This window comes from Podarcis pityusensis (assembly GCF_964106645.2).
Source record: "Podarcis pityusensis genome assembly, chromosome: 14".
Classification (NCBI taxonomy): Eukaryota; Metazoa; Chordata; class Lepidosauria; order Squamata; family Lacertidae; genus Podarcis; species Podarcis pityusensis.
Window position 1 is genome coordinate 24,439,449 of NC_138039.1, and position 23,435 is coordinate 24,462,883.

The 23,435-nt window shown below is 47.6% G+C and overlaps 1 protein-coding gene across 2 annotated transcripts in view; it reads left to right on the forward strand.

Annotated features, from left to right (window-relative positions):
- Window positions 1-23,435, forward strand: part of PRKCB (protein kinase C beta) — a 179,891-nt gene that overhangs the window by 53,018 nt on the left and 103,438 nt on the right. For both annotated transcript variants that reach the window (XM_080981702.1, XM_080981701.1), the window contains exon 3: window positions 15,277-15,359. In XM_080981702.1, the coding sequence (XP_080837828.1) occupies window positions 15,277-15,359 (83 nt within the window). The remainder of the gene's footprint in view (window positions 1-15,276; window positions 15,360-23,435) is intronic.

Genomic DNA, 23,435 nt, shown 5'->3' on the forward strand with positions numbered 1-23,435 from the left:
TCCACACTGCCACTTATCCCAACACTTTCCCCTTGGAAAACTCACTGGTTACTGCTGAATCAAAACAAATGCCAATTGGCTTTTCTGCGGATTGACATTTGTTCTGATTCAGAGGTAAACAGTGGGTTTTCCCAGGGAAAGTGGTGAGAAATGAAAAACCACTTAGACCTGTGCCTATAAATATACTTGGTACAAGCGGAAAGTATATTCAACTGTTTTTATTATGTAGCAAATAACTTCCGGATGCTTCATAGGAAGCCGTTCACAAATGAAATAACTATTAGAGGCGACCAAGCAACTTTCTTCTGTCCATGTGCTGTTGCTTCATCTCTGATGCAGCAGAGATAAACAAGAAACAAAAACATGAAACCTTCTCTTGGGGCAGCAGTGGCAGCAGCAAATGGCAACCCTCCTTTGCTTTTTCCATTCATCAATCAACAATACGCAAACCCATCAAACCATATCTCCACCAGAGCCTGTAACGTGCCCCTTACGTAGGAACTGAGCACCCACACCAGCCTGTTGCCTTCTAGATCTTTTGGACGATGACAGTCATTAACATAAGCACGCAGGAAGCTGCCTTCTACTGAGTCAAGCCACTGGCTCCACAGGGTTTCAGGAAGAGATCTCTCTCCAAGCCCTACCTGGCGATGCCATCGGGGATTGAACCTGGGACCTTCTCCATGCAAAGCAGATGTTCTCCTGCTGAGCTATGGCCCTTCCCTGCGTTACTCCCAGTCAGCATGGCTGTTTGATGCTGGGACTGCTGGCTGGGGCTGATAGGAGTTGTAGTGCAAAACATCTGGCATCCACCTGGGTTGGGAAGACTGGCATACCATGTTGAATTTGGAGGGCTCAAGGCCATGCTAAGGTATGGTGAGGCACTTCAGAACTTACGACTGTTATACTTCCTGATGAATAAAAATCAAGGCCGTCTGTCTGCTTAGGACTGCGTGTACAGGATACAACCAGCCTTGGTTTTCTATAAAATGAAATGAAATGTGGGCAGCAGCTGTTGCCTCATCATCCCAGAACCCCAAGTGTATAACCTGATATCTCAGCACCTGGAAGGGACTCATCCGGCCTGCAATCTCCATTCAGGAACTCAATCTATAAGCAAACCTCACAGCAATAACACCCCACCTAATTGTTATTTTTTTTATCTCTCTGGCCTTTCAAGGAACCACCACTCTCTGTGCTGTGTTGTAAGATCTCTCCTGACTGAGAGTTCTGCAGAAGTTGAAAATGTGCCACTTTGGGGGGATGTTTTAGCTGGTCCTCTGCAATGTAATACCCAGCTGTGGACTTGGATGGATAACTTTAAGAAATGCTCTGAAAAATGCATTGTGTGTGTGTATGCTCATGTATCCAGGAGCAGGCCTATGAATTTTGCTTTGAGATTTGTCTCAAACCTAAAATTATGTCCCTGCTTTCAGATCCCTGGCCCCTTTGTATTTCGGAGCTACGTTTCCATCTGCTTTGGCAACTTGGGCTGATAACCTTTCTGGCGCCTGCTGAATTCTGAAAGCCTCAGCATTTTGGGAGTGAGATGTCTGCGGCATTGCAAATCTGTTAATTTATACCCTGCAAATATGCACCTCTTCCCCCAGCCCTGTATCAAACATTGAATAGTCTGGTGGCGTCTGGCTATGACTCTGAAATTAGCAGAAGTCTGTTCAGTCCTTTTAATTTTGGGGGGAAACTGCTATATTTTTACTTTTTACTCAGCAAAGGGGAAATGGTCTGGAAATGTTGCTTGCGTGGGTCGATGAAGAGAAAAGCTTGCATGAAGCAACTGGTTAGCGGCTCTTGAGTTTGAGGAAACCAGGCAGTGTGTCCCCTGATACCACGATCTGCATCTTAGGAGTCATAGCAAGCAAAGAGACTCACGTTCTTGGATGCTTGTGAAACTCTCTAGGTCCCTGGGTGGTCTTAAGGGGTGAGGAGGATGTACTTAGGGATTGGGGCAGGGAAAGAAAATGTGGATTAGCATACTAAGCGCATTTACTAAGGCCCATTGAGCAAAATGAGCCTTGCTTTTAAGTAAATAGACATAAAGAAATAATAACAATAAATTAATTTATATACCACCCATCTGACTGGGTTTCCCCAGCCACTCTGGGCAGCTCCAAACAAAATATTCAAAACACAGTAAAACATCAACCATTAAAAACTCCCCTGAGCAGGGCTGCCTTCAGATGTATTCAAAAAGTTAAAAAGTTGTTTATCTGTTTGACATCTGATGGGGATGGATTCAGCTGCATCAGGCTAATGGTCCATCTAGTCCAGCATCCTGTTCTCATAGTTGCCAACCAGATGACACTGGGAGGTAAAGGTAAAGGGACCCCTGACCATTAGGTCCAGTCGTGGCCGACTCTGGGGTTGCGGTTCTCATCTCGCTTTATTGGCCAAGGGAGCTGGTGTACAGCTTCTGGGTCATGTGGCCAGCATGACTAAACCGCTTCTGGCGAACCAGAGCAACGCACAGAAATGCAGTTTACCTTCCCGTCAGAGCGGTACCTATTTAACTACTTGCACTTTGACATGCTTTCGAATTGCTAGGTTGGCAGGAGCAGGGACCGAGCAACGGGAGCTCACCCTGTTGCAGGGATTCGAACCGCTGACCTTCTGATCAGCAAGTCCTAGGCTCTGTGGTTTAACCCACAGCGCCACCCGCGTCCCTGACACTGGGAGACCCGCAAGCAAATTCAAGCACAAGAGCCCCCTCCCCTCCGGTGGTATCTAGAAACTGAGATTCAGGAGCATTGCAGCCTCTGGCCATGGAGGCAGAGGATAGCCCTCATGGCAACGAACCCTCTCCTCCAGTCCTCTTTTAAAGCTATCCAAGTTGGGGGCCATCACTGCCTCCTGTGGCAATGAGTTCCATAGTTTAGCTATGCACTGTTGCACTTTGGATTTTCAGGGCAGCTAGCCGCCTTTGTGTGCTGCTCTTGGGACAAGTCAGGATATTGCACATCTTCCCACTGTGCAGAGATGGAGAGTCTAGTGGCCCATATCCCCACATCAAATCAAGGGCAGAAAAAGAACCTCTAAATTACTCTCTCCCAAACTGCAGTGTTCTGCCCACTAGATCACACTCGCTCACAGCACCATTGCCTGCTTCTGTTTTTATTTCTTTATTTTTTGCACATTACACATTACAGGACGGCTCTTGGGTCTTCACAGTCAACATGTTCTCATTTCCCCCAGGTGGAGTTTCCCCAAGGGGACAGCATTGGTGTTCATGCATTTGCAAGTCTGAACAATGTTGCTTTCTTGCTAATTGGTCAGTGACTGAAACTGTCTGTGAGTGCCTTAGAGTTCTCTCTTTCTCTGGCTGGGTACAAGCCATGCATTTGGAGCACATAGCTTTCTGCCCAAGAATCCTACAGTGGACTATTTATTTTTTTAAACCCTTCCAGGGTCAACAGTTGAAGTGTCCTTTGAACCCCTATTTGCCCCTACAGCAAAAGGAGAATCTGAAGGAAGCACCTGTTGCTCCCTTGGGTATTTGTTCTGTGAGGCAAACCTTAGGTGGCGCCTGTTGACAGGAAGCGGCAGAGAAAACTAGAAGCCTGTCAGTCTCTTCTCCTCAAATCTGTAAGCTGCTTCCTGACCAAGTAAGCCCTCCACCTCTCAAAATGTTTTACAATAAAGCAAGGAAAGCCATATAAACAATTGAGCCAACTTTCTTTCTTTCTTTATTTCATAAAATTGATAACACAGATTGATGGGGGGGCGGGGACCGAGCCCTCAACACAGTTCACAAAGAGAACAAAACAAAACAAAATCAGCAAAAAACAAATCTTTACTTATGTATTTACTTATTAAATTTGTATACCGCCCTATACCCACAGGATTCTGGGCAGCTGGAACATAAGTCAGCAATAAAGTAAAAACAGATTAAAACATTGATCGGCATTCTACATGTCAGGGTAGGCTTGCCTAAACAAAGTGTTTCTAGCAGGTACCAGCAAGGTGGCAGTGAAGGCACTTTCCTGATATCAATAGGCAGGGAGTTCCAAAGGGTAGGCGCTGCCACACCAAAAGATCTTGCTATATACAGTGGTACCTCGGGTTACAGATGCTTCAGGTTACAGACGCTTCAGGTTACAGACTCCACTAACCCAGAAATAGTACCTCAGGTTAAGAACTTTGCTTCAGGATGAGAACAGAAATCGTGCGGCAGTGGCACGGTGGCAGCAGGAGGCCCCATTAGCTAAAGTGGTACCTCAGGTTAAGAACAGTTTCAGGTTAAGAATGGACCTCCAGAATGAATTAAGTTCTTAACCTGAGGTACCACTGTATACACAAATGCAGAATGAATATGATGTGGCACTTGTAACCATGCCAGTTCCACAGGTTGAAGCGGTTGAGTGGGCATGTATGCAGTAAGGAGATCTTGCAGGTCTTTGTGTGCCCTAGTGGATAACCTATGTCACGACTCCAGCTCTGCCCCTTTGGCTTCTGGGGTTTCGCAGGGCTCCACGCTATGGTGGCTGGTGCCCACTGGGACTGGCAGGGTGGAAGGCAAGGAGACCAACATTAGGTGGCGCCAGAGCCAATGACAAGCAGAGCCAACTACTTCTCATTTTGTCTCCTCCCTCCTCTCCTTTCTACAAGGGACAGAGGAGGAGGAGGAAGCTGAGAGCCAGGCTCCGCCCCCTGAACTGGCTTTAAGTAGGCAGGTGGGGCTGGCTGAGGCCAGACTGGAGGGGCAGTGCCCCATTTGCTCTCATGGAACAGCCTTCACTGGTTCCACCATGTTCTTCATGCTATTTAACAACCAACTTGAAACAGCTGGGTGAGTTCATCCAGATGTTTGGGCTGAAGAGTCATCAGTAGGCAAGTGACATACTGCTCCACATCTCTTCTTGTATTAACCAAGAGAAGTAGCGGAACTTCTAAACCGGTATTTGCAGGCAGTGAGAAAAACCACCCTTCCTAGCTTTGAGAAAAAACTGCTATCTGGAGAGGTAATTATTTCCAGCATGAATCAATCCATTGCCAATGGGAGTAACTGCCAGCGGATTCCTCAGGGATCCTTTGGGATGTTGCATGTGCTGGCGGACATTGAACAGCCTTTGTCGGAAGCTATTTGCTTTCTCGGAAAGCTCCAGTTCCCTGGAGGGTGCGAGAATCAGAATGGATGGGAATAAGGACTTTCTCACCCGGCACACTGTTAAACTATGGAATCTGCTTGCACAGGATTTCATGATGGCCACCAGCTCAGATGGCTTTGAGGAGGGGATATGGAAATTCATGGAGGATCAAGGAGCACTGTGTTGCATTCATGAACTGCTTGGGGGCTTCCCATCAGGGCATCTGGTTGGCCACTGTGAGAAGAGGGAAGAGGGGACATGATAAAAGTTTTAAAAATCACGCATGGCATGGAGAAAGTAGATAGAGAATTTTTCTCATGAACGTCCAATGAAACTGTATGTTGGGAGATTCAGAACACAGAATAATAGAATGATAGAATCTTAGAATCCTAGTAGTGGAAGGGACCCAAGGTTCATCTAGTCCAACCCCCTGCAATGCAGGAATCTCTGCTAAAGCATCCATGACAGATAGCCATCCAGCCTCTGCTTAAAAACCTCCAAGGAAGGAGAGTCCACAACCTCCCGAGGGAAACCGTTCCAAATGTCAAACAGCTCTCACTGTCAGAAAGCTCTCCCTGATGTTTAGTCAGAATCTTTATTGTAACATGAAGTCCTTGGTTGTCCTACCCTCCAGAGCAGGAGAAAACAAGCTTGCTCCATCTTCCATGCCTTCACTTATTTGAAGATGGCTATCGTATCTCCTCTCAGTCTCCTCTCTTCTAGGCTAAACACATCCAGCTCCAGCAACCGTTCCTCATAAGACTTGGTTTCCAGACCTCTTGGTTGCCCTCCTCTGCACAAGTTCCAGCTTGTCAACATCCTTTTTAAATTGCGGTGCCTAGAAATGGACACAGTATTCCAGGTGTGGTCCCACACATAAAATAAAGTCCTTCTTCACATAGAATATAGCCAAACTGTGGAACTCACTCCCACAGGAGGCGGAGATTAGATAAATTCATGGAGGAGAAACAAACAATGGCTACTAGCCAGGATGGCCCTCTTACCTAGGTTCTGCTTGCATGCTTCCCCATGGCATCCGACTACCAGCAGGCTCTTCTCATGTTCTTAGAAGCACCTGCAATGGGGATCTTTCTTCAGAGACGTTTGTGACAGAGTCTCAGCGAGGGTGGCTGGAAGGCCAGGCCTGCTTCTCATACCCTCATGTCAAAATTCATATCATCACTAGAGGCTGTCAGGCATCTCAGATGACTCCACTCTAAGCTGGCAATTAACTGTGTAATTTCAGGGCTCACCTTTCGGCACCTTTCTTCACCTCAATTTCTGATCATCCTAACTACAGAAAGCCAAGCCCAGAGAAGGGCTCACTTCATGCAGGCAGCTTTGAAATTGCCCACAATGTGGAGTTTTTGAAGCTGGCTGCCAAAGGAGCTGCTTAAGGCACTGCTCTTGCGTTTCCGAGACCAGTGTTGTCACAGGGCAATCACTGCCAACATATGTGTGTGTGTGTGTTCATGTTTGTAAATAAACAACAACAACCAATAATAAAAAATGTGTTGTTGTGATGTGTCTAGGAGACACGCCAAAGTGGTTTGGCTCCCTGCCCATGCCGGCTGTCTGGAATTCAGCTGAGGTGTAGTGAAGGGCTGGAAAAATAGAGGCATGAGAAGGGCTGAATCAGAGGAAATGGAGGCACCAGGAGGGAGGACAAAGGATCATCTATTCCAGCCTTTCTCAACCTGTGGGTCCCCAGACGTTGTTGAACTACAACTCCCATCACCCCTAGCTAGCAAGGCCAGAGCTCAGGGATGATGGGAGTTGTAGTCCAACAACATCTGGGGACCCACAGGTTGAGAACCGCTGATTCTAGTCCATCCCCTGGAATGCAGGAACCACAGAGAAAGAGTGAATGGCAGAAGAGGGGAGCGTTTTTCAGTTGGAGGGGTCACCTTCCTTTCTACACAACCTTCCAGGGGCCTCATGCTAGAGGTAGGCAGGGCCAAGAGCAAGCCTGAGCAGAGCAATTAATGTTCATTTGCTCACACATACATTTTTCAAGCTCCCATCCAAGCCACCAAGGAGTATTATCTGAATTCAAAGCCATGCTCTAGACAGGCAAAAACACTCAGCAGGGTACAAAGCAAGGGGGGAGGGGCTGTGGCCTTGGGGAGTCGGAAGGGCCAGCTAGAGAACCCCCAGAGGAAAGGCTATACCAGGGTTCAGCAACCTTTTTTAGCCGTGGGCCGGTCCACTGTCCCTCAGACCTTGTGGTGGGCTGGACTGTATTTTTTGGGGGGGAAAGAACGAATTCCTATGCCCCACAAATAACGCAGAGATGCCTTTTAAATAAAAGCACACATTCTACTCATGTAAAAACACCAGGCAGGCTCCACAAATAACCCAGAGATGCATTTTAAATAAAAGGACACGTTCTACTCATGTAAAAACATGGTGATTAGCGGACCATCCGCAGGCTGGATTGAGAAGGCGATTGGGCCACATCCGGCCCCTGGGCCTTAGGTTGCCTACCCCTGGGCTATGCTCTGCCTGCACCAGTTTGAGGCAGCAGTGCTGTAAACCACAGGAGGTGACAGGGCTCTTGTGCTCAGAGCCTGTGACAGGCAGTTGCATTTCAATGCTTGGAAGAATGGGAACATCAAGTACAGTTGAAGTCAGAGATGTGTGAACCCAGCAAGTTTGTGCTCAGGACTTGGAATGGATAAAGCTATTCTCAGCCGCCCTCCGCCCCCTCCTGGGAATCAAAAGCAGAGAGCTGCAGGGATCTCCGTGGAATGAAAGATAAACAGATGACATGTGTGGGTGGGTGCAAACTCAGCCGTGTCCCCAATGACAGGGTTTTATGACACTGTTTACGAGCAGCTGGGAGTGATGGAGGGAGGACCACGATTTGTGATACTGCAGAAGACCCAGTGCACCAAAAATGGCCCAGTCAAGGGCCAAAGGGCTTAGAGCAGGTTGGACCGTAGGAAAAGGAGTTGGGGGGAGGAGCCAAAACAGATAGGAGGAGGAGAAAAGAAGACTCAGACCCCTAGCAAGCACAGTCTGTCCCTCCCTGGCAAATTGAGTGGCACAGAGAGAACAGGAATGAAGTGGGGGTGGGGGAGAGGGATGACCCCCACCCATTTTTTACTCTGGTTTATGACCCACCCACAGCAGACAAGTATTATTTACTTGTTTATTTGCATTTATATTCAAGGAGCTTGAGGTGGCCTACATAGTTCTCCTCCCCCTTTGTCCCCCCCACCCACAACAACCTTGCAAAGTAGGTTATGCTGAGAGTGAGTGACTGGTCCAAGATCACCCTATGAGTTTCATGGCTGCGTGAGGATTTGGCCCCTGGTTTCCTGGGGTCTAATCTGGTTGGTTCGAAAAACCAATGAGGGCAAATGTTAACATTCTAGAAAATCAGTAATCATACCAGTTTTTCTTTTAGAACAGGGAGTGTGTTAGTGTTATTATAAAAACTAAAGGGAAAAAAGGGGGCAAAGCAGAGTTTAATCAGGATTTGGGGCTTTCTAGTTTAGAGAAAAGGCAATGTGATGGCAATGTATAAAGTTATGCATGGCATTGCAGAAAGTGGATAGAGAAATGTCCCCCCCCCCCCCATGACACTAGAACTCATGGCCATCCAATGAAGCTGAATGTTGGAAGACTGAAAAGGAAGGATCTCTTCATGCAGAGCAGATTTAAACTATGGAACTCACTGCCACAGGAGGCAGTGATGGCCACCAACTTGGATGGCTTTAAAAGAGGATTGGACAAATTCATGGAGGAGAGGGCTGTCCATGGCTGTTACTCAGGATGGCTATGCTCTGTCTCCATGGTCAGAGGCAGCAATACTTCTGAATATCAGTTGCTGGAAAGCACAGATGGGGAGAGGGCTCTTGCCTTCAAATTCTGCTTGTGGGATGCCCATTGGGACATTGGGTTGGCCACTGTGAGAACAGACACTGGATCTGATGGACTACTGGTCTGATTGAACAGGGCTCTTTTCTTCTGTTTTCTTATGGTATATTTATGAATGGTTGGGTTCCAGTTCAGGTCCATCTGCATCTCATGTTGTTCAGGCCAGAAAGGGACCCACAATGGCTTCATCTCTGTGTCTCTGGAGGGACACTAGGGCTGAATCTAGACTCATTGAAGAAGTGTTTCATTTCAAAGCCTTGTAAATTTAAATAGGGAAAACTGGTAGAGAGAAAAATGGGACTCCACATCGCCATCTGGCGGCACAACGTTATATTGCACATACAAGACATATCAATCACTTTTTATTTACTGGTCTAGCTAAGTCCTAAGTTGGGGAAGGCTGAAATAGAAAGACAGCCAGTTGCCCTCTGCAGGCCTTCTGAGTGAACACAGGTGGGCTAAAAGCGGGCGATTGTCCCTGGGGTGTTCATGTGGCTTTGCCCCCAGACATCCACACAGATGCTGGCTCCACTTCAGACCTTCATACATTGAGAAGGAAGGTCCAAAGAGAGATTCAAGTGTCCTTAGCTGAATGCATTTGGATTTGGCTTTCAGACCATCATTGCAAGAAGGTGGATGGGGTGTGGGTGTGTGGATACTGGGGGCTTGCCCAGCCCCCTCCCACCTTTAGCAAATTCCTAGCTAGGGCCAAATGCATCACGGGAACCCCTATGAATAGTAGAATAAAATAAGAATGAAGACCCTTAACTGCGGGCTGCAGATAAATTCCAGCATATAAATCTTTCTTGAAGCTTGACATTGTCTGAAGACAAAAAGCTGTAATGGGATAGGTTTAATTTTTTAAAATTTCCAACCTGGAATTAAGCATACTTATATGTTGCAGTTCACTTTTGTTAGATGTTCCTTGCCTTCGCATATTCTTTCTTGGAACATTTTGTTTTTACGGGTTGGTGTGCAATGCTCCAATTAAGAAAAACAACCAGTTCCTGAAAGTAGGCTGGTTGTGGGGTGACTTTTCTGAAGATAAATTAATGTTATAGTACTCTAGTTCGGGGGGGGGGGGGTTGCTTCTGCAGTACTTGAATGCAACAGCATCTCTCCCCAGGAACTGGTATTCAGAGGCATAATGCCCCCAACAGTGGAAGGAAAACATAGCCAGCAGGACTAGTAGGAGCAACCTTTGAAAGTCTTCTCCTCCATGAGTTTAAGAACACAAGAACCCTCCTGGAGCAGGCCAGTAGCCCATCTAGTCCAGCATCCTGTTCCCAAAGTGGCCAACCAGATGCCCCAATGGGAAACCCACAAGCAGGATCCAAGCACAAGAGCCCTCTCCACTGCTGTGGTTCCCAGCTACTCACATTCAGATCCATTACTTCTTCCAACCGCAGAGGCAGAGCATCACCATAATGGCTAGTAGCCTTCAACAGCCCTCTCCTCCATGACTTCGTCTATTCCTTTTTTAAAGCCATCACTACATCATGTGAGATCAAATTCCATAATTTATGCAGTGGCCACATTCACATCAGGTATTCAAAGCACTGTTATACCATTTTTCACAGGCTTCCCCCAAAGAATCCTGGGAAGTATAGTTTGCTAAGGATGCTGAGACTTGTTAGTAGGCCCCCATTCTTTCCCTGGGTCAGCAGCGGAGCAAGCAGATTGGGTGCCTGGGGCAGCATGTGTGCCCTGTGCCCGGAGGCGGGGCCAGCCACCCATGGGGGGCGCCATCTGGGGCAGGATGCTCCGCAGGGCTTCTGAGCAGTCTGCCTGCTTCCTCCCACTCAGCTGCCCTACAGCTGAGGGGGAGGTGGTGGGCGGACCATTTGGGGCAGCGTGGAGCCTGTGGTCGCCCAAGCCACTGCGTCACTCTCAGGAGAGATGCGTGGCTCGGGTACACTGCAGGCCCCATGGTGAGTGCTGCCCGGCATTTTGTCACCCCCCCCAGTGGTGACACCCGGGGTGGACTGCCCCCACCGCACCCCCTTCCTCCTCCCCTGACCTGGGTAGAGGGATCAGCTGATAAACCACTCTGGGAACTGTAGCTCTGTGAGGGAAATAAATGGGCCTCCTAACTGCTCTCAGGGACACGGGTGGCGCTGTGGGTTAAACCACAGAGCCTAGGACTTGCCGATCAGAAGGTCGGCAGTTTGAATAGGGTGAGCTCACATTGCTTGGTCCCAGCTCCTGCCCACCTAGCAGTTCGAAAGCACATCAAAGTGCAAGTAGATAAATAGATACCGCTCTGGCAGGAAGGTAAACGGCGTTTCCGTGCCCTGCTCTGGTTCTCCAGAAGCGGCTTAGTCATGCTGGACACATGACCCGGAAGCTGTACTCCAGCTCCCTCGACCAATAAAGCGAGATGAGCGCCGCAACCCCAGAGTCGGCCATGACTGGACCTAATGGTCAGGGGTCCCTTTACCTTTACCTAACTGCTCTCAGCACCCATAACATGCTACAGTTCCCAGGATTCTTTGAGGGCAGCCATGACTGCTGCAAGTGGTACAACAGTGTGTCAAATGTGTGGTGTGCATGTGGCCACTGGGTGCTCCTTGGAAGCAAGTTGCCCAAAAGTTTCTATTGCCTGATCCTTCAGCCTCAACCGAAATGACCTGCATAGATTTCCCCAGCCCAGAGGCAGGCGATGGGCCAAAACTCACATTTTGCTATTGGATCTCATTTGTAAATGAAACGACTTCCTTTCACAACAATCTATGTTATGGATAGAACAATCTGTGTTCCTATTGATCGCTGAAAAGGCCAAGCACTCCCAGTCAATATGAGGTGGCCATCGCAATGGTTGCTCTGCTGCTCATTGGTAGAAACAGGAAGAACAACTTTGGTCTGGCAGCTAGACTGGATGGCTGGCCAAGGCGGCGAGTGGCTGAGCCTGCTCTGGTGATGGTGGCGGGATTGGGGGATCAAGATGTGTTTGCAGTCCTCCATAACAGGAATATACTTCTTTATTCCCCCCCCCTAAAAATCCATTTATTAAATTGCACCTTTTTGCAATCTATTTTGATATGGTTGCCTAGTTCTGCACTGTGTAACATTTGGCACCTAATTATTTTGCTGCCTGGTGAATGAGAGCTGCAGACTCCAGGATGCTACTGGGAAGGTGTGAAGTGTGTGCGTGATATATATTTCATGCCTTACTTAATAATTAAACTTTGAAACAGAACCTCAGGCACAAGGATCAGAGAGGGTGTCATATCAGAGAAGGGCCGAGTGGAATTCTGGCAACAGCCTTGACTCCTGCTACATTCTCGTTGGCCACATCGTTCCTGTCTGAGCAACAGGACTCTCTCCAAGGGCAAAATGGCTCATTCCCTCCCCATCTCCCCGTCCTCTGGTCAACAGTGAAAGGAGGTGTCCTCTAGAATCCCTGTGTACCCCCACCCTTGACTTTAATATTTAAAGACACCCTGGGGCAAGGGTGGGTGGAAGGGAGAGACAGAGAAGAACTGACATTTGCTCTGCATTTTAAAATGAAGCGACCTAATTTGCACCTCCCTAACCACTAAACAGATCAGAATGTCACTGTCCTTTGCATTTTGCACCGCTCTGAACTTTGCAATACAATTCCTGGCTCGAAAACCATGTGGAGATGCATACACTGAGATGAAATACAGATTTAAATATATTTCTTGTGCTACAGTATTCACTTAAATATTGACTTATGTAAAGACACACCCAGAATTGACACAGGCCAGAAAAAGGCAAATTGGGATCTGCTTATAGATTTCTGGGTGATCACCATGACTTTCTGACTTCCAATTGTTTAAGAACAGTAGCAACCCAAAAAATATTCCTCCTTTCAGTTAGGCTGCTGAGATGAAGAAAACTTGGGAGGAGAGGAAACTGGGTTTTTGTGTGTGTGACTGGACTGTGAGCTCACTGCTAGTGCTCAAAACAAATCTGAGCATGTGCTCGGAGGCACTCTGGTCCTTAAATTATGTCTCCAGCCCCACCCTAAGCTGCTCTATTGCACTGGGCTCTGATTGGTAGACCTTGGGCATCTTCTCTGCATCCAGAATGTTCCAGGTCCAATGGAATCCCGATGGAATCTCCATCCCCGATGGAATCTCCAGGTAGAGTTGATGGGGGTAAAAGACTCATGCCTTCACCCTGGAGAGCTGTTGCCAGTCCATGTAGACAAGATTGAGAAGCTAGATGAACTTCTGATCTGGATAAGGCAGATTCCTACGATCCTAGTAAAGGATAACTATGGCTGCACATGTTTGAAGTCTGGCTACACCATTGCTAGGGAAATGTAGTGTGCCCTGGGAGGGGAGAGGCAGCAGAGAGAACTTGTCTTGGTTTGGGAGTGGCTGAACCTGGCCGAAGGAATTGCCCTCTGTGTTTCCCTCCTTGACATGGCCCCTGACAGAAATGTTGGGCCCTCTGCCTCTTGTGGCCTTTTGCCCCCCACTGCAATTGCTGGGGAGCACAAGTGGGGAGAGATGTTTCTGTTGTGGTTGCCCCCCCTCCATGTCCTGCTTGTTGGCTTCTTCTCCTTGGGGCATCTGGTGAGAACAGGATGCTGGACTCGATGGGATCCTTTGACCTGATCCAGCTGCAGCCAGACACTGGGCTGTCCTGTTCTTACACAGGCTTGTTGCTCTGGGCCAGGCATAGGCAAACTTAGCCCTCCAGATGTTTTGGGGCTACAGCTCCCATCATCCCTAGCTAACAGGACCAGTGGTCAGGGATGATGGGAGTTGTAGTCCCAAAACATCTGGAGGGCCAAGTTTGCCTATGCCTGCTTTGGGCTGTCTCAGAAGGCTTCTGGTGTCTGGCAAGGAATGCAGATGATCCTGTTCTGAGTAATATGAGGCCCCATCCAGCCAAGCGGTTCTCCTGCACAGCAAGCCACGTTGAAATGAATGCAAGCAGCTCTGGAGCTCTGCTGGGCTCTTTTGCATCTGTTCTGCTGCCCAGATTAAGATGGTTTCAAAAAAAGGTGAATCCGTATTAGGGGCCATTGGGAAAGGAGTCAAAAGTAAAGTTGCCAATTGTCATAATGGTGTTATACAAAAGAATGGTGCAACCCCATTTGAAATACCGTGTACATTTCTGGTTGCCTCACCTTGAAAAGGATCTTGTAGATGTGGGAAAGGGCAACCAAATTGATCAAGAGGTTGGAGCAACTCTCCTGTGAAGAAAGGTTGCAGTATTGGGAACTTTTCAGTTTAGTAAAAAAAGGCGAATAACAGGCTAGAAGTGTATAAAAGTACGGAGAAAATGGAGAGAAATATTTTTTCTCCCTCTCCCATAATACAGCAGTGTCATCCAGTGAAGCTAAATACAGTGGTACCTCAGGTTACACACGCTTCAGGTTACAGACGCTTCAGGTTACAGACTCCACTAACCCAGAAATAGTACCTCGGGTTAAGAACTTTGCTTCAGGATGAGAACAGAAATTGTGTTCCGGCTGCGTGGCAGCAGCGGGAGGCCTCATTAGCTAAAGTGGTGCTTCAGGTTAAGAACAGTTTCAGGTTAAGAACGGACCTCCAGAACAAATTAAGTACTTAGCCTGAGGTACCACTGTATTGGGTGATTCAGCTTCCCACAGAGAGCCAGTGTGGTGTAGTGGTTAGAGTGTCAGACTAGGACCTGGGAAACCAGGGTTCAAATCCCCACTCAGCTACGAAGCTCACTGGGCAATCTTGGGCCAGTCACGGTCTCTCTGCCTAACCCTACCTCACAGGGTTGTTGTGGGGATTAAATGAGGAGGGAGGAGAACCATGCATACCATTTTGAAGGAAAGATGGGATTTATATGCAATGAATGAATGAATGAATGAATGATCCAGGACAGACAAAATGCAACACTTCTTCCACCCTTGCTGATTCCAGGCTGATACACCTGGAAATGGCTTCTTGGTCTTAGGCTCAAATGAATCACCTAACGATCTTATCCATCACAGGCCTTGTTGCCATAAACCAATAAAAGAGTTCTGGTTTCTACTTGATGTTCTTCAGCAGTTTGCTTGTGAATGACCAGCCTTTCAGTGCCTCGCTCAGAAAGCAAAACAAGAGATGAATAATCCCATTAAGCAACCCTTAATTGAGAATTAATTTCCTTGCTTGAAGAAGAATAGGAAACAAATCTGTCATGCCTTGCAAAGCCATGTTAAGTGCAAAATAAATATCTGGCCTGCTGGGGGATTGCAAGACCTGACCGTGCAGGGGTCCCTCAAATCTTACCCCTCCACCACCGCTTAGTTAGCTCTCCATTAAATTCTCCTTTCTTTGCTCTCTCCTTGCAGTCTGCTGCTTCGTCGTCCACAAGAGGTGCCATGAATTTGTTACCTTCACTTGCCCTGGTGCAGACAAGGGCCCTGCCTCAGATGTAAGTAAACTCAACTAAGCTCCTTCTTGAGGGGGGAGGTAGGTGCGATGTTCTAAAAACAGTGAGGGCAGGTTGGATGAGCGCCCTGGCAAACTGTCCTTCTGCACTTCCTCCCCGCATCCCAGACCCTTTGCCCTCCGTTAATGAGAAAAGAAGTGCATCCAAAAATGATCAAAGGAGGGACAACATGTTGGTGGGATTCTGACTCCAGGTTTCAGGGTTTTTCTCCTGCTTACCTTACTTCTGGGACGCGGGTGGCGCTGTGGGTAAAAGCCTCAACGCCTAGGGCTTGCCGATCGAAAGGTCTGCGGTTCGAATCCCCGCGGCGGGGTGTGCTCCCGCTGCTCAGTCCCAGTGCCTGCCAACCTAGCAGTTCGAAAGCACCCGCGGGTGCAAGTAGATAAATAGGGACCGCTTACTGGTGGGAAGGTAAACGGTGTTTCCGTGTGCTGCGCTGGCTCACCAGATGCAGCTTTGTCACGCTGGCCACGTGACCCGGAAGTGTCTTCGGACAGCGCTGGCCCCCGGCCTCTTAAGTTAGATGGGCGCACAACCCTAGAGTCTGTCAAGACTGGCCCGTACGGGCAGGGGTACCTTTACCTTTACCTTACTTCTGAGGTGGCTGCTGGGTGCTTGTGAGCCTCCCTTCTTTCATTCTGCAGCCCATCGTCTCTGATGGGCTGCGTTTTACAGCTTTTCTTACATTGTTCGTTTTTGTTATTTTGCTTTTGAGATCTAGTGTGGCATAATGGTTAGAGTATCCAACTAGGAGCTGGGAGGTAGCACTTGGCCATGAAGCTCCCTGGGTGACCTTGGGCCAGTCGCTGCTTCTCAGCCTAACCTACCTCAAAGGGCTGTTGTGAGGATTAAATGAGGAGCTGGAAAAAGGTGGGATATAAATGTACCTAGCTACCTGCCTACCTACCTTTTATTTACTTACTTATTTCATTTGTGCCCTGCTGTTACAGCCTTGCCTGGAGAGGCCATTGGGGATTAAACCTAGGGCTTTCTGCATGTCAAGTAGATGTTCTTTCAATGAGGGGTGGAGAGGAACAGGAGCAGCTTGTGATCTCCCCCCACCAACCCCATTGAAATGCTCTCTCTCTGTGCTCAATCTCACTTTTGTTGGCCTGTCCAGGGAGCTTGAGCTGGGCTGTTCCACCTTGTTTTTCTTTGGCTCAGTCTGCACTTCTTTGCACCTGCAAGGACAGGAGCCTCCTCCTTGCCCATCGACTTTGGGCAATTTGCCTTGGGACTGTCTGGCAATTTGCCTTCACCATGGAAACGGGCTAATTTCTAGCGCTGCCGGGTCATTGATTTTGAGACGCTACTGAACCTCCTTGCTCCCACAGCAGCTATTATTAGCCTTTTTGTGATGAGGAGACCAAAATATACCCTCTGGTCTGTGGCCTTTCTGTCAGATTTAGGATCTTTCTTTCTTTCTTTCATCCTTTCTTTCTCCCCACCCCTCTCTCTTTTTCTTAAACTTCAAAAAATCTCTCACTTTAGGGAAGCTTTCTGTAACCTTATATCCTCCAGATGTTTTGGATTACAACTCTCAACAGACTCAACCAGCACAGCTGTATGCCACTGGGGTTGATGGGAGTTGTAGTACACAAAATCTTTGGAGGGCACCCTGTTGGGGGAGGCTGCTGCAGATTGTAAGCCTACAGGCATGGCCTGCATTGCTGTGCTGAATTTTTGTGCATCAATTTTAGGAATAATAACAATACCAGTTTAATAATAAATACCAATGCGGCATTTGCACAATAACTTTTTGGTGGATCAGGCCCCATGCTTTCACTGATTCCTTTACTAAATCTTCTCCAGCTTATAACAGTGCATTTCCCCACCTTTGGTTGAAAACAGCTAAGTTAGGAATGAATCAAGTATAATTATCATTATGATGATGGTGTATATGCATCTGACTGGGTTGCCCCAGCCACACTGGGTGGCTCCCAACAAAAAAAAGCATTCCGTGAAGGTAGTCCACTCTACCACTGAACAGCTCTTACCATCAGAAAGTTCTTCCTAATGTTTAGTCAGAATCTCCTTCCTTGTATTTGAATCCTTTGATTTGGGTCCTTCCCTCTGGAGCATCAGGAAAAAAGCTTGCTCCATCTTTGCCAAAGCGCCTTGTCTTTTGAGGAGGCAGTCAGCAGTCCACGAAATCTTCACTGGTACATTTGTTAGACTTTTTAAGGTGCTGCAAGACTCTGTTGCTTTTTGCCCCAGCTCACTCTCGAGAGCGCCTTTGCCTTCTGCAAGGAGTGAACAGCTGGAAGGCTTAAGACATCTCCTCCTTATGCCACAATCATAAGACCACTTAATCTGCTGGAAGAAGTTCCATTAGCTGTGTTAGTGCTCTCAAGCAGTTCCTTTCCGCTTTGATGGGACTTGGGGAAGCACATTTGCCTGGGTAGTAGGAGCACTTCAGCCTGGATGGGCTCCCAGTGGAACGTGCTCAATGGGATGACAGCAAACCAGCAAAGCAGAAGCCTGACTTCAGGGCTGGGAGTTCCCCAGTTGGGAGCAGCAGTTGGTTGTGACATCAGACTGCATTTCCAAACCGACTACAGCTCCTTTGTTTGCAAGTAAAGAAAGGTCAGTTGGCCTGGTTTAAGCTGAACACTGGCCATGCAAAAAATCTCAACACACTTACCTGTGCACCAACATTCAGCCTTTACGTTCTGCAGACCCATGGTCTAGATCAGCCTTTGCCAACCTGGTGCCCTCAATATATTTTAGGCTGCAGCTGCCAGCAACCCCAGGCAGCCCAGCTCTACTGCAATTGAAAACCTCTGGAGGCTTGCGATAGGTTGTGGAAGGCTGTTGAACCAACACGTGAACATTACCTGTGTGAATACCAGCAATCTGGTTTTAAATGCATCAAGAGTTGCAGAGAGGTCTGTTTATTGTTGTTGCTGTTTAACCACACTAAGGACTCATCCAGACCCCCTTTTGCACTGTGCATTCCAGGCACAGGCCTGAGCTTTCCAGATCTAGCTTTCCAGATTTTCTCCTGCTGTTTACTGCTGAATCAGAACAAACAGAAATTGGGTTTCCCATTGATTGCTGTTTGTACCAATTCAGCAATAAATATCAAGCCTTTCTAGGGGGGAAAAGAAGCTTGGATATGATCTACAAACTGTGCTTGGAAAGCACAGCACAAAAGGAAGCCTGGATGAGACCTACATGTCACATTTCAACCAGGGTTTACAACAGTCAGGATCACGAGGACCTCAAACCTAAAGTTCAGCCGAGGTTCTTCATAGAAATCATGGAACTGTAGAGTTTGAAGGGGCCCCAAGGGGCATCCAGTCCAGCCCTTTGCAAGGATGGAATCACAACTAAATAATCTCTGCCAGATGGCCATTAAACCTCTGTTTAAAAACCTCCAACTTTCATTGACACTCCAGCTGTTTCTTTGCCAGCACAGAGTAGAATTTGCTTGATTCAGGACTGGAGAAAATGGGGTTCAGCCAAATTTTAGAATCTGTAGTCCCACAGTTGTTGTTGGCATTTGTCTGTTTCAAGAGACAATGGAGTTTGCCTCCAGGGGTGAAGTCAAACCTCTGTGGGCCACTTGTGACTACGACGGAAAACCCTGCCGTCCTGAGAAACAATGCAATTTTGAGAACAGCATTTCACAGTCTTGGGAGGCGGATGGGGTGGGGAGAGCCATGACTGCAATTGATGAAAACACATTGCGTACAACCTGAAGCTGCTTTGACAGCCTTAGCTGGTTTGGAACCTCAGTAAATGAAACCTCAGGCAAGACAACATCTCCAACGTCTCTGCTTTTAATATATGTTTAGGAAGTTCTGATCTAAATCAACCTTCACGATATGGCACCATCCTGATCTTTCAGACTACAGCTCCCACCAGCTCTTTACCTGGGGGCTGATGGGAGCTATCATCCAAAACATCTGATTGGCACCAGCTTGTTGAGGTCTGCTCTGGATGCGTTCAAAGCTCTCTCAGGTCTTTTTTCTCTTCATTCGCGTTGGGTGGGAGTGAGGGTCTTTGGAGATCAGAAGAGGAGCTTTCTGTATTTGGGCTGCTCAATAGATGGTTTCCTTTTGCAGGGCAGAGGGATCAGTTTGTGCCTTCTTTGCTCTCAGAGCTGGTATCAATCTGAAAATTAAGCTCCCTTTTTTTCTAAGAGCATTAAGAGCAAAAAAGGAAAGAATGGAGCCTTTTCCAATTATCTAAAAAAATAAAGCCCCACATTCCTCAGCCTTGTGCTCTCTTTTGATCTGTCTGCTCCACTTCATGTCAACGCCCTTGAAGAAAATAGGCCCTCTTATCTGTGCGAGGTCTATTTAGCGTAAGGCTCCTTTGTTGAGCAGATAAAGCATAATTATGCCAACTTGGCAATGTCTCTTTAAATAAAAATTAGTCGCATCAAAGGGCAGGGAGTGAAGTTGAGAGCTTCAAGGAAGGCATCCAGAAAAGCCTCAGGGCTGCTTCTTGCCTTTGGCTGAGGGACAACTGGTGTTGCCAGGTCACCTTGCCTGACGTGTGCAGGGCTTGGGTGGCACATCAGGGCACAGTGATGTTTGCAGAAGATCTCGCAGGTCCCCCAGAGTTGTGAACCAGAGGGGGATTCCAAAGTGTTTGGCTCTCCCCGCGCTTCCTTTCCCGAAGCAGCAAAAGCATTTGCAAGCATGCAAAGAAAGGGACAAGTGATGCTTTGCCTGCTGGGTTGCTGTTAACAGTGCAGAGAAAAGTGTGCAGCCTTCAACAGCTTTGGCAGTTCTTGGCTTCGTACCTGGATTCTAGTAGGGCTGGGCAATATCAGGTTAACAACATTGTGATATATCGCCAGCTAAACATTGTGATATACGGATATATCACAATGTCTGAAATAAGGATGGAGCTATGTAGAGGCATGGGCTGACTTCACAGTTTCCCCCACATTGTGATTTTGGCATAGCACACACAGACATCATGATTCGCAATATATTGCCAGTCCAAAAATTTTGGCACCAATATCATGATATGGGCTTGAAACTGGTTTTGGACAATATATCGCCCAGCCCTACACATCATGATTCGCGATATATCGCCAGGCCAAAATTTATGACACCAATATCACGATATGGCCTTCAAACTGGTTTGAGACTATATATCAATATATCACCCAGCCCTAATCCTTGAGGGTCTCAGAGCTGGACCCTTGCCTTGTGAGGTGTGTGCATGCTCAGGCCTTGGGATCTCTGAGCTGGAGAGCCTGCCCTTCAGGCTGAGGGTTGGCTAAGAGTTCCTTTCACTAGCTTTGTCTGCTTTGCCAATGGCAGCCATCTACTACTGAGCCATGCTCAAGGTTCTCGCATTAATTTACCAAGCCCTGAACAACTTAGGTCAAGGGTACCTTAGGGATCACACGAACCCTTATAATATCCCGACTCAGTCACTAAGAGCAGCTGCAGGAGCATCACTGGTCATTCCCCGAGCAGGTGAGGCTCATTTGACAACAAGAAATCAAGCCTTCCACAATGATTACCTTTTACCTTTTTAATGGTTTTATTGCATGGTTTTAGTGCTGTAAACTGCTTTGATTTTTTTTTTTTTTAAATGATATAATGGTATGCAAATTTTTAAAAATAAATATAAATAAATAATTTCCCACAACTCCAGCTTAGTTATGAGAGCCAGAGGTAGTTTGGGGCGCTGCAAAAAGCCTTTCAAGTGTGGCTTGAGCAATGCAATTCAGCCAGGAGGGATTGCTGTCAGGCACCTGAGTGGCTTCCAACTGGGAGCACAGTCAAGGCCCAAATCTGTGCATCTGTGTTGAGGTTAGGATGTAGCTGTCTCGAAAAGTGTTGCTGGATTACCCCTACAGGCACAAAGAGGATTCTTGGCTGACGTTGCTTTCGGTTCTTGCTGAAGAGTCTGGGGCTAGGTCGAGGACAGCTTTCCCCTACCTGGTGTCCTTCACAGATGTTTTGGGCTTCAGCTCCCATCACCCTCAGCCAGCATGGCCATATGCATCCTGGGAGTGGTAGTCCTAACCATGTTCATGCTGACTGAGGCTGATGGGAGTTGTAGTCCAAAATGGCTGTGTGGGTTGGGACTGATAGGAATTGTAGTCCAAAACAGAGGCGCCATCTTGCAAAGGCGATTTGTGGAGGGTGGGAGCATTGTGCGTGTGATATCAGGACATCGGGAGGAGCCAAACACGGCAGCCACGCAGCTTAATGGCCGGCAGCCCCTCCACTGCCTCCTCCTGGCGCTGTCACTGGCCGGATGCTGCTTCAACTCTCCTTCTTCTCTGTGGCAGGAGAAGGGGAGAAGGAGCCAGCCATTGGAGGCACACTGTCCTCAGCTCCGCACTTTGGCTTCTTGCCAATGGGGGGCGCCCAGACGCTACTCCCAAAATATAGAGGGGGCCAAAAGTGCTTGAGCCCTAGGAGCCAGCACCCAAAACATCTGGTCCAAAACATCTGGAGGGCACAAAGTTGTGGAAGTTTTCTATGGGAACTTTCAGCCCCTTGCCACCAAGTCATGCACCATTCATTTGGTACCAAAGGTGTTGTTAATATGAGCTTGTCATAAATACACAACCACATTGAGGCCCAAGAGCAGTGCAGATGTTTAGCGCTGTGGGCAGCTGTGGATTTGCTGGCTGGTCTGAATTCCATGCCAGAGGAATGAGAGTGGGCAGCTTAAGCTGCTGCTTATACCCCATGTCCTTAAGCAGCCTCTGACATCTGGTTTGCTCGGCTACTTACTCCTCAAGATGCTTTGGCCTTGGGTTTGCTAGAACAGCAAGAACCTCTGGGGGAGGGATCATAAGCTGTTGTGGTGAGCAAGTGGCCTGGTTTTAATGCAGCAATGGGCAGATCGGGAAAATGAATCTGTGCAGCACTCCCCTTTGAAGCATCTCATTTCAAGCAGCTGGTATTAAGAGACTGCCTCTGACAGTAGAGGGAGATCAAAGACATCGTGGCCAGTTCAGAGCTCTTGCCCTCTGCCAAACAGATGGGTTGAAGGTGCACACCTCCATTCTCTTCTGTACCTGAAAGAGGTTCTTAGCTCCCCCAGGCTAGCTGACTCAGCTCTGGCCAGTCTCAAATTACATCATCCCAGTCATGGAGGGGGGAGAAATCCCATCCACTTTGCATGTAAAGGTTAAGCCTACTTAATTCACACCTTCTGAAATGATAAGCGAACTGGAACTGCAGCAGCCACGCTTCAAAATTCACACTTCTCCAATTTTTGCAATGCCGTTCTCCGGTCAAGTAATGGGTACAAGTTTGCAAATTCGCGGGTAACGTGTTCATAGCGTTCATAGTGTTGATATTAGTGAAAATAACGTGCAAAGTGCCTTACGTTAGAGGAAATAGATTTGTAAAACTGTGTATATTAGGTAAAGTTGCATCCACAAATATACCGTACTTTTCTGTATATAAGACTATGTGTTTTTTCTTTAAAAATCATGCTAAAAAGTATGGGGCATCTTATACATGGGTAGTGCATAGGGTGGACGTTTGATTGGTTGCTGCCGAGGCTGTCAGCAGCTGTTGTGCATGTTATTGGTTGCTGCGACAATGGGGGGTGTTTATTGGCTGACGCTCCAGCAGTTGGGTGAGTGATTGGCAGCTTCTGCCGGTTATGGGACAGACGGGAGGCAGATTTACCGATGCGTGCAGGTGAGCAATTTTCGGCAATCTCCCCTAAAAAAAGCTCAACAACTCTGTGCCATCTATCCCCATTTTCTTAATTTTGAGTCTCCAAAAATAGGGGGCGTCTTATACATGGGGGCCTCTTATAGACAGAAAAGTATGGTATATATTGTGCAAACTGATAGGGAAGTGTGAAGAACTGAAGTTTGAAAAAATGAGAAACTAGCTGTGATTCCTGCATTGCAAGGGGTTGAACTAGGTCACCTTTTGGTCCCTTCCCACAATACAGTGCTATGATTCTAGAAACCAAAGCCGATGGAGTAACTTATCCTTCATTCTAACCAGAGCTCCAGAGTCTGACATGCACAGAAAGAAATGGCAAGCAGGCAAACTCCTTTTGAAAAGCAGAGAGATAACCTGCACAGCCCTCATCCTAGGGCAGCAA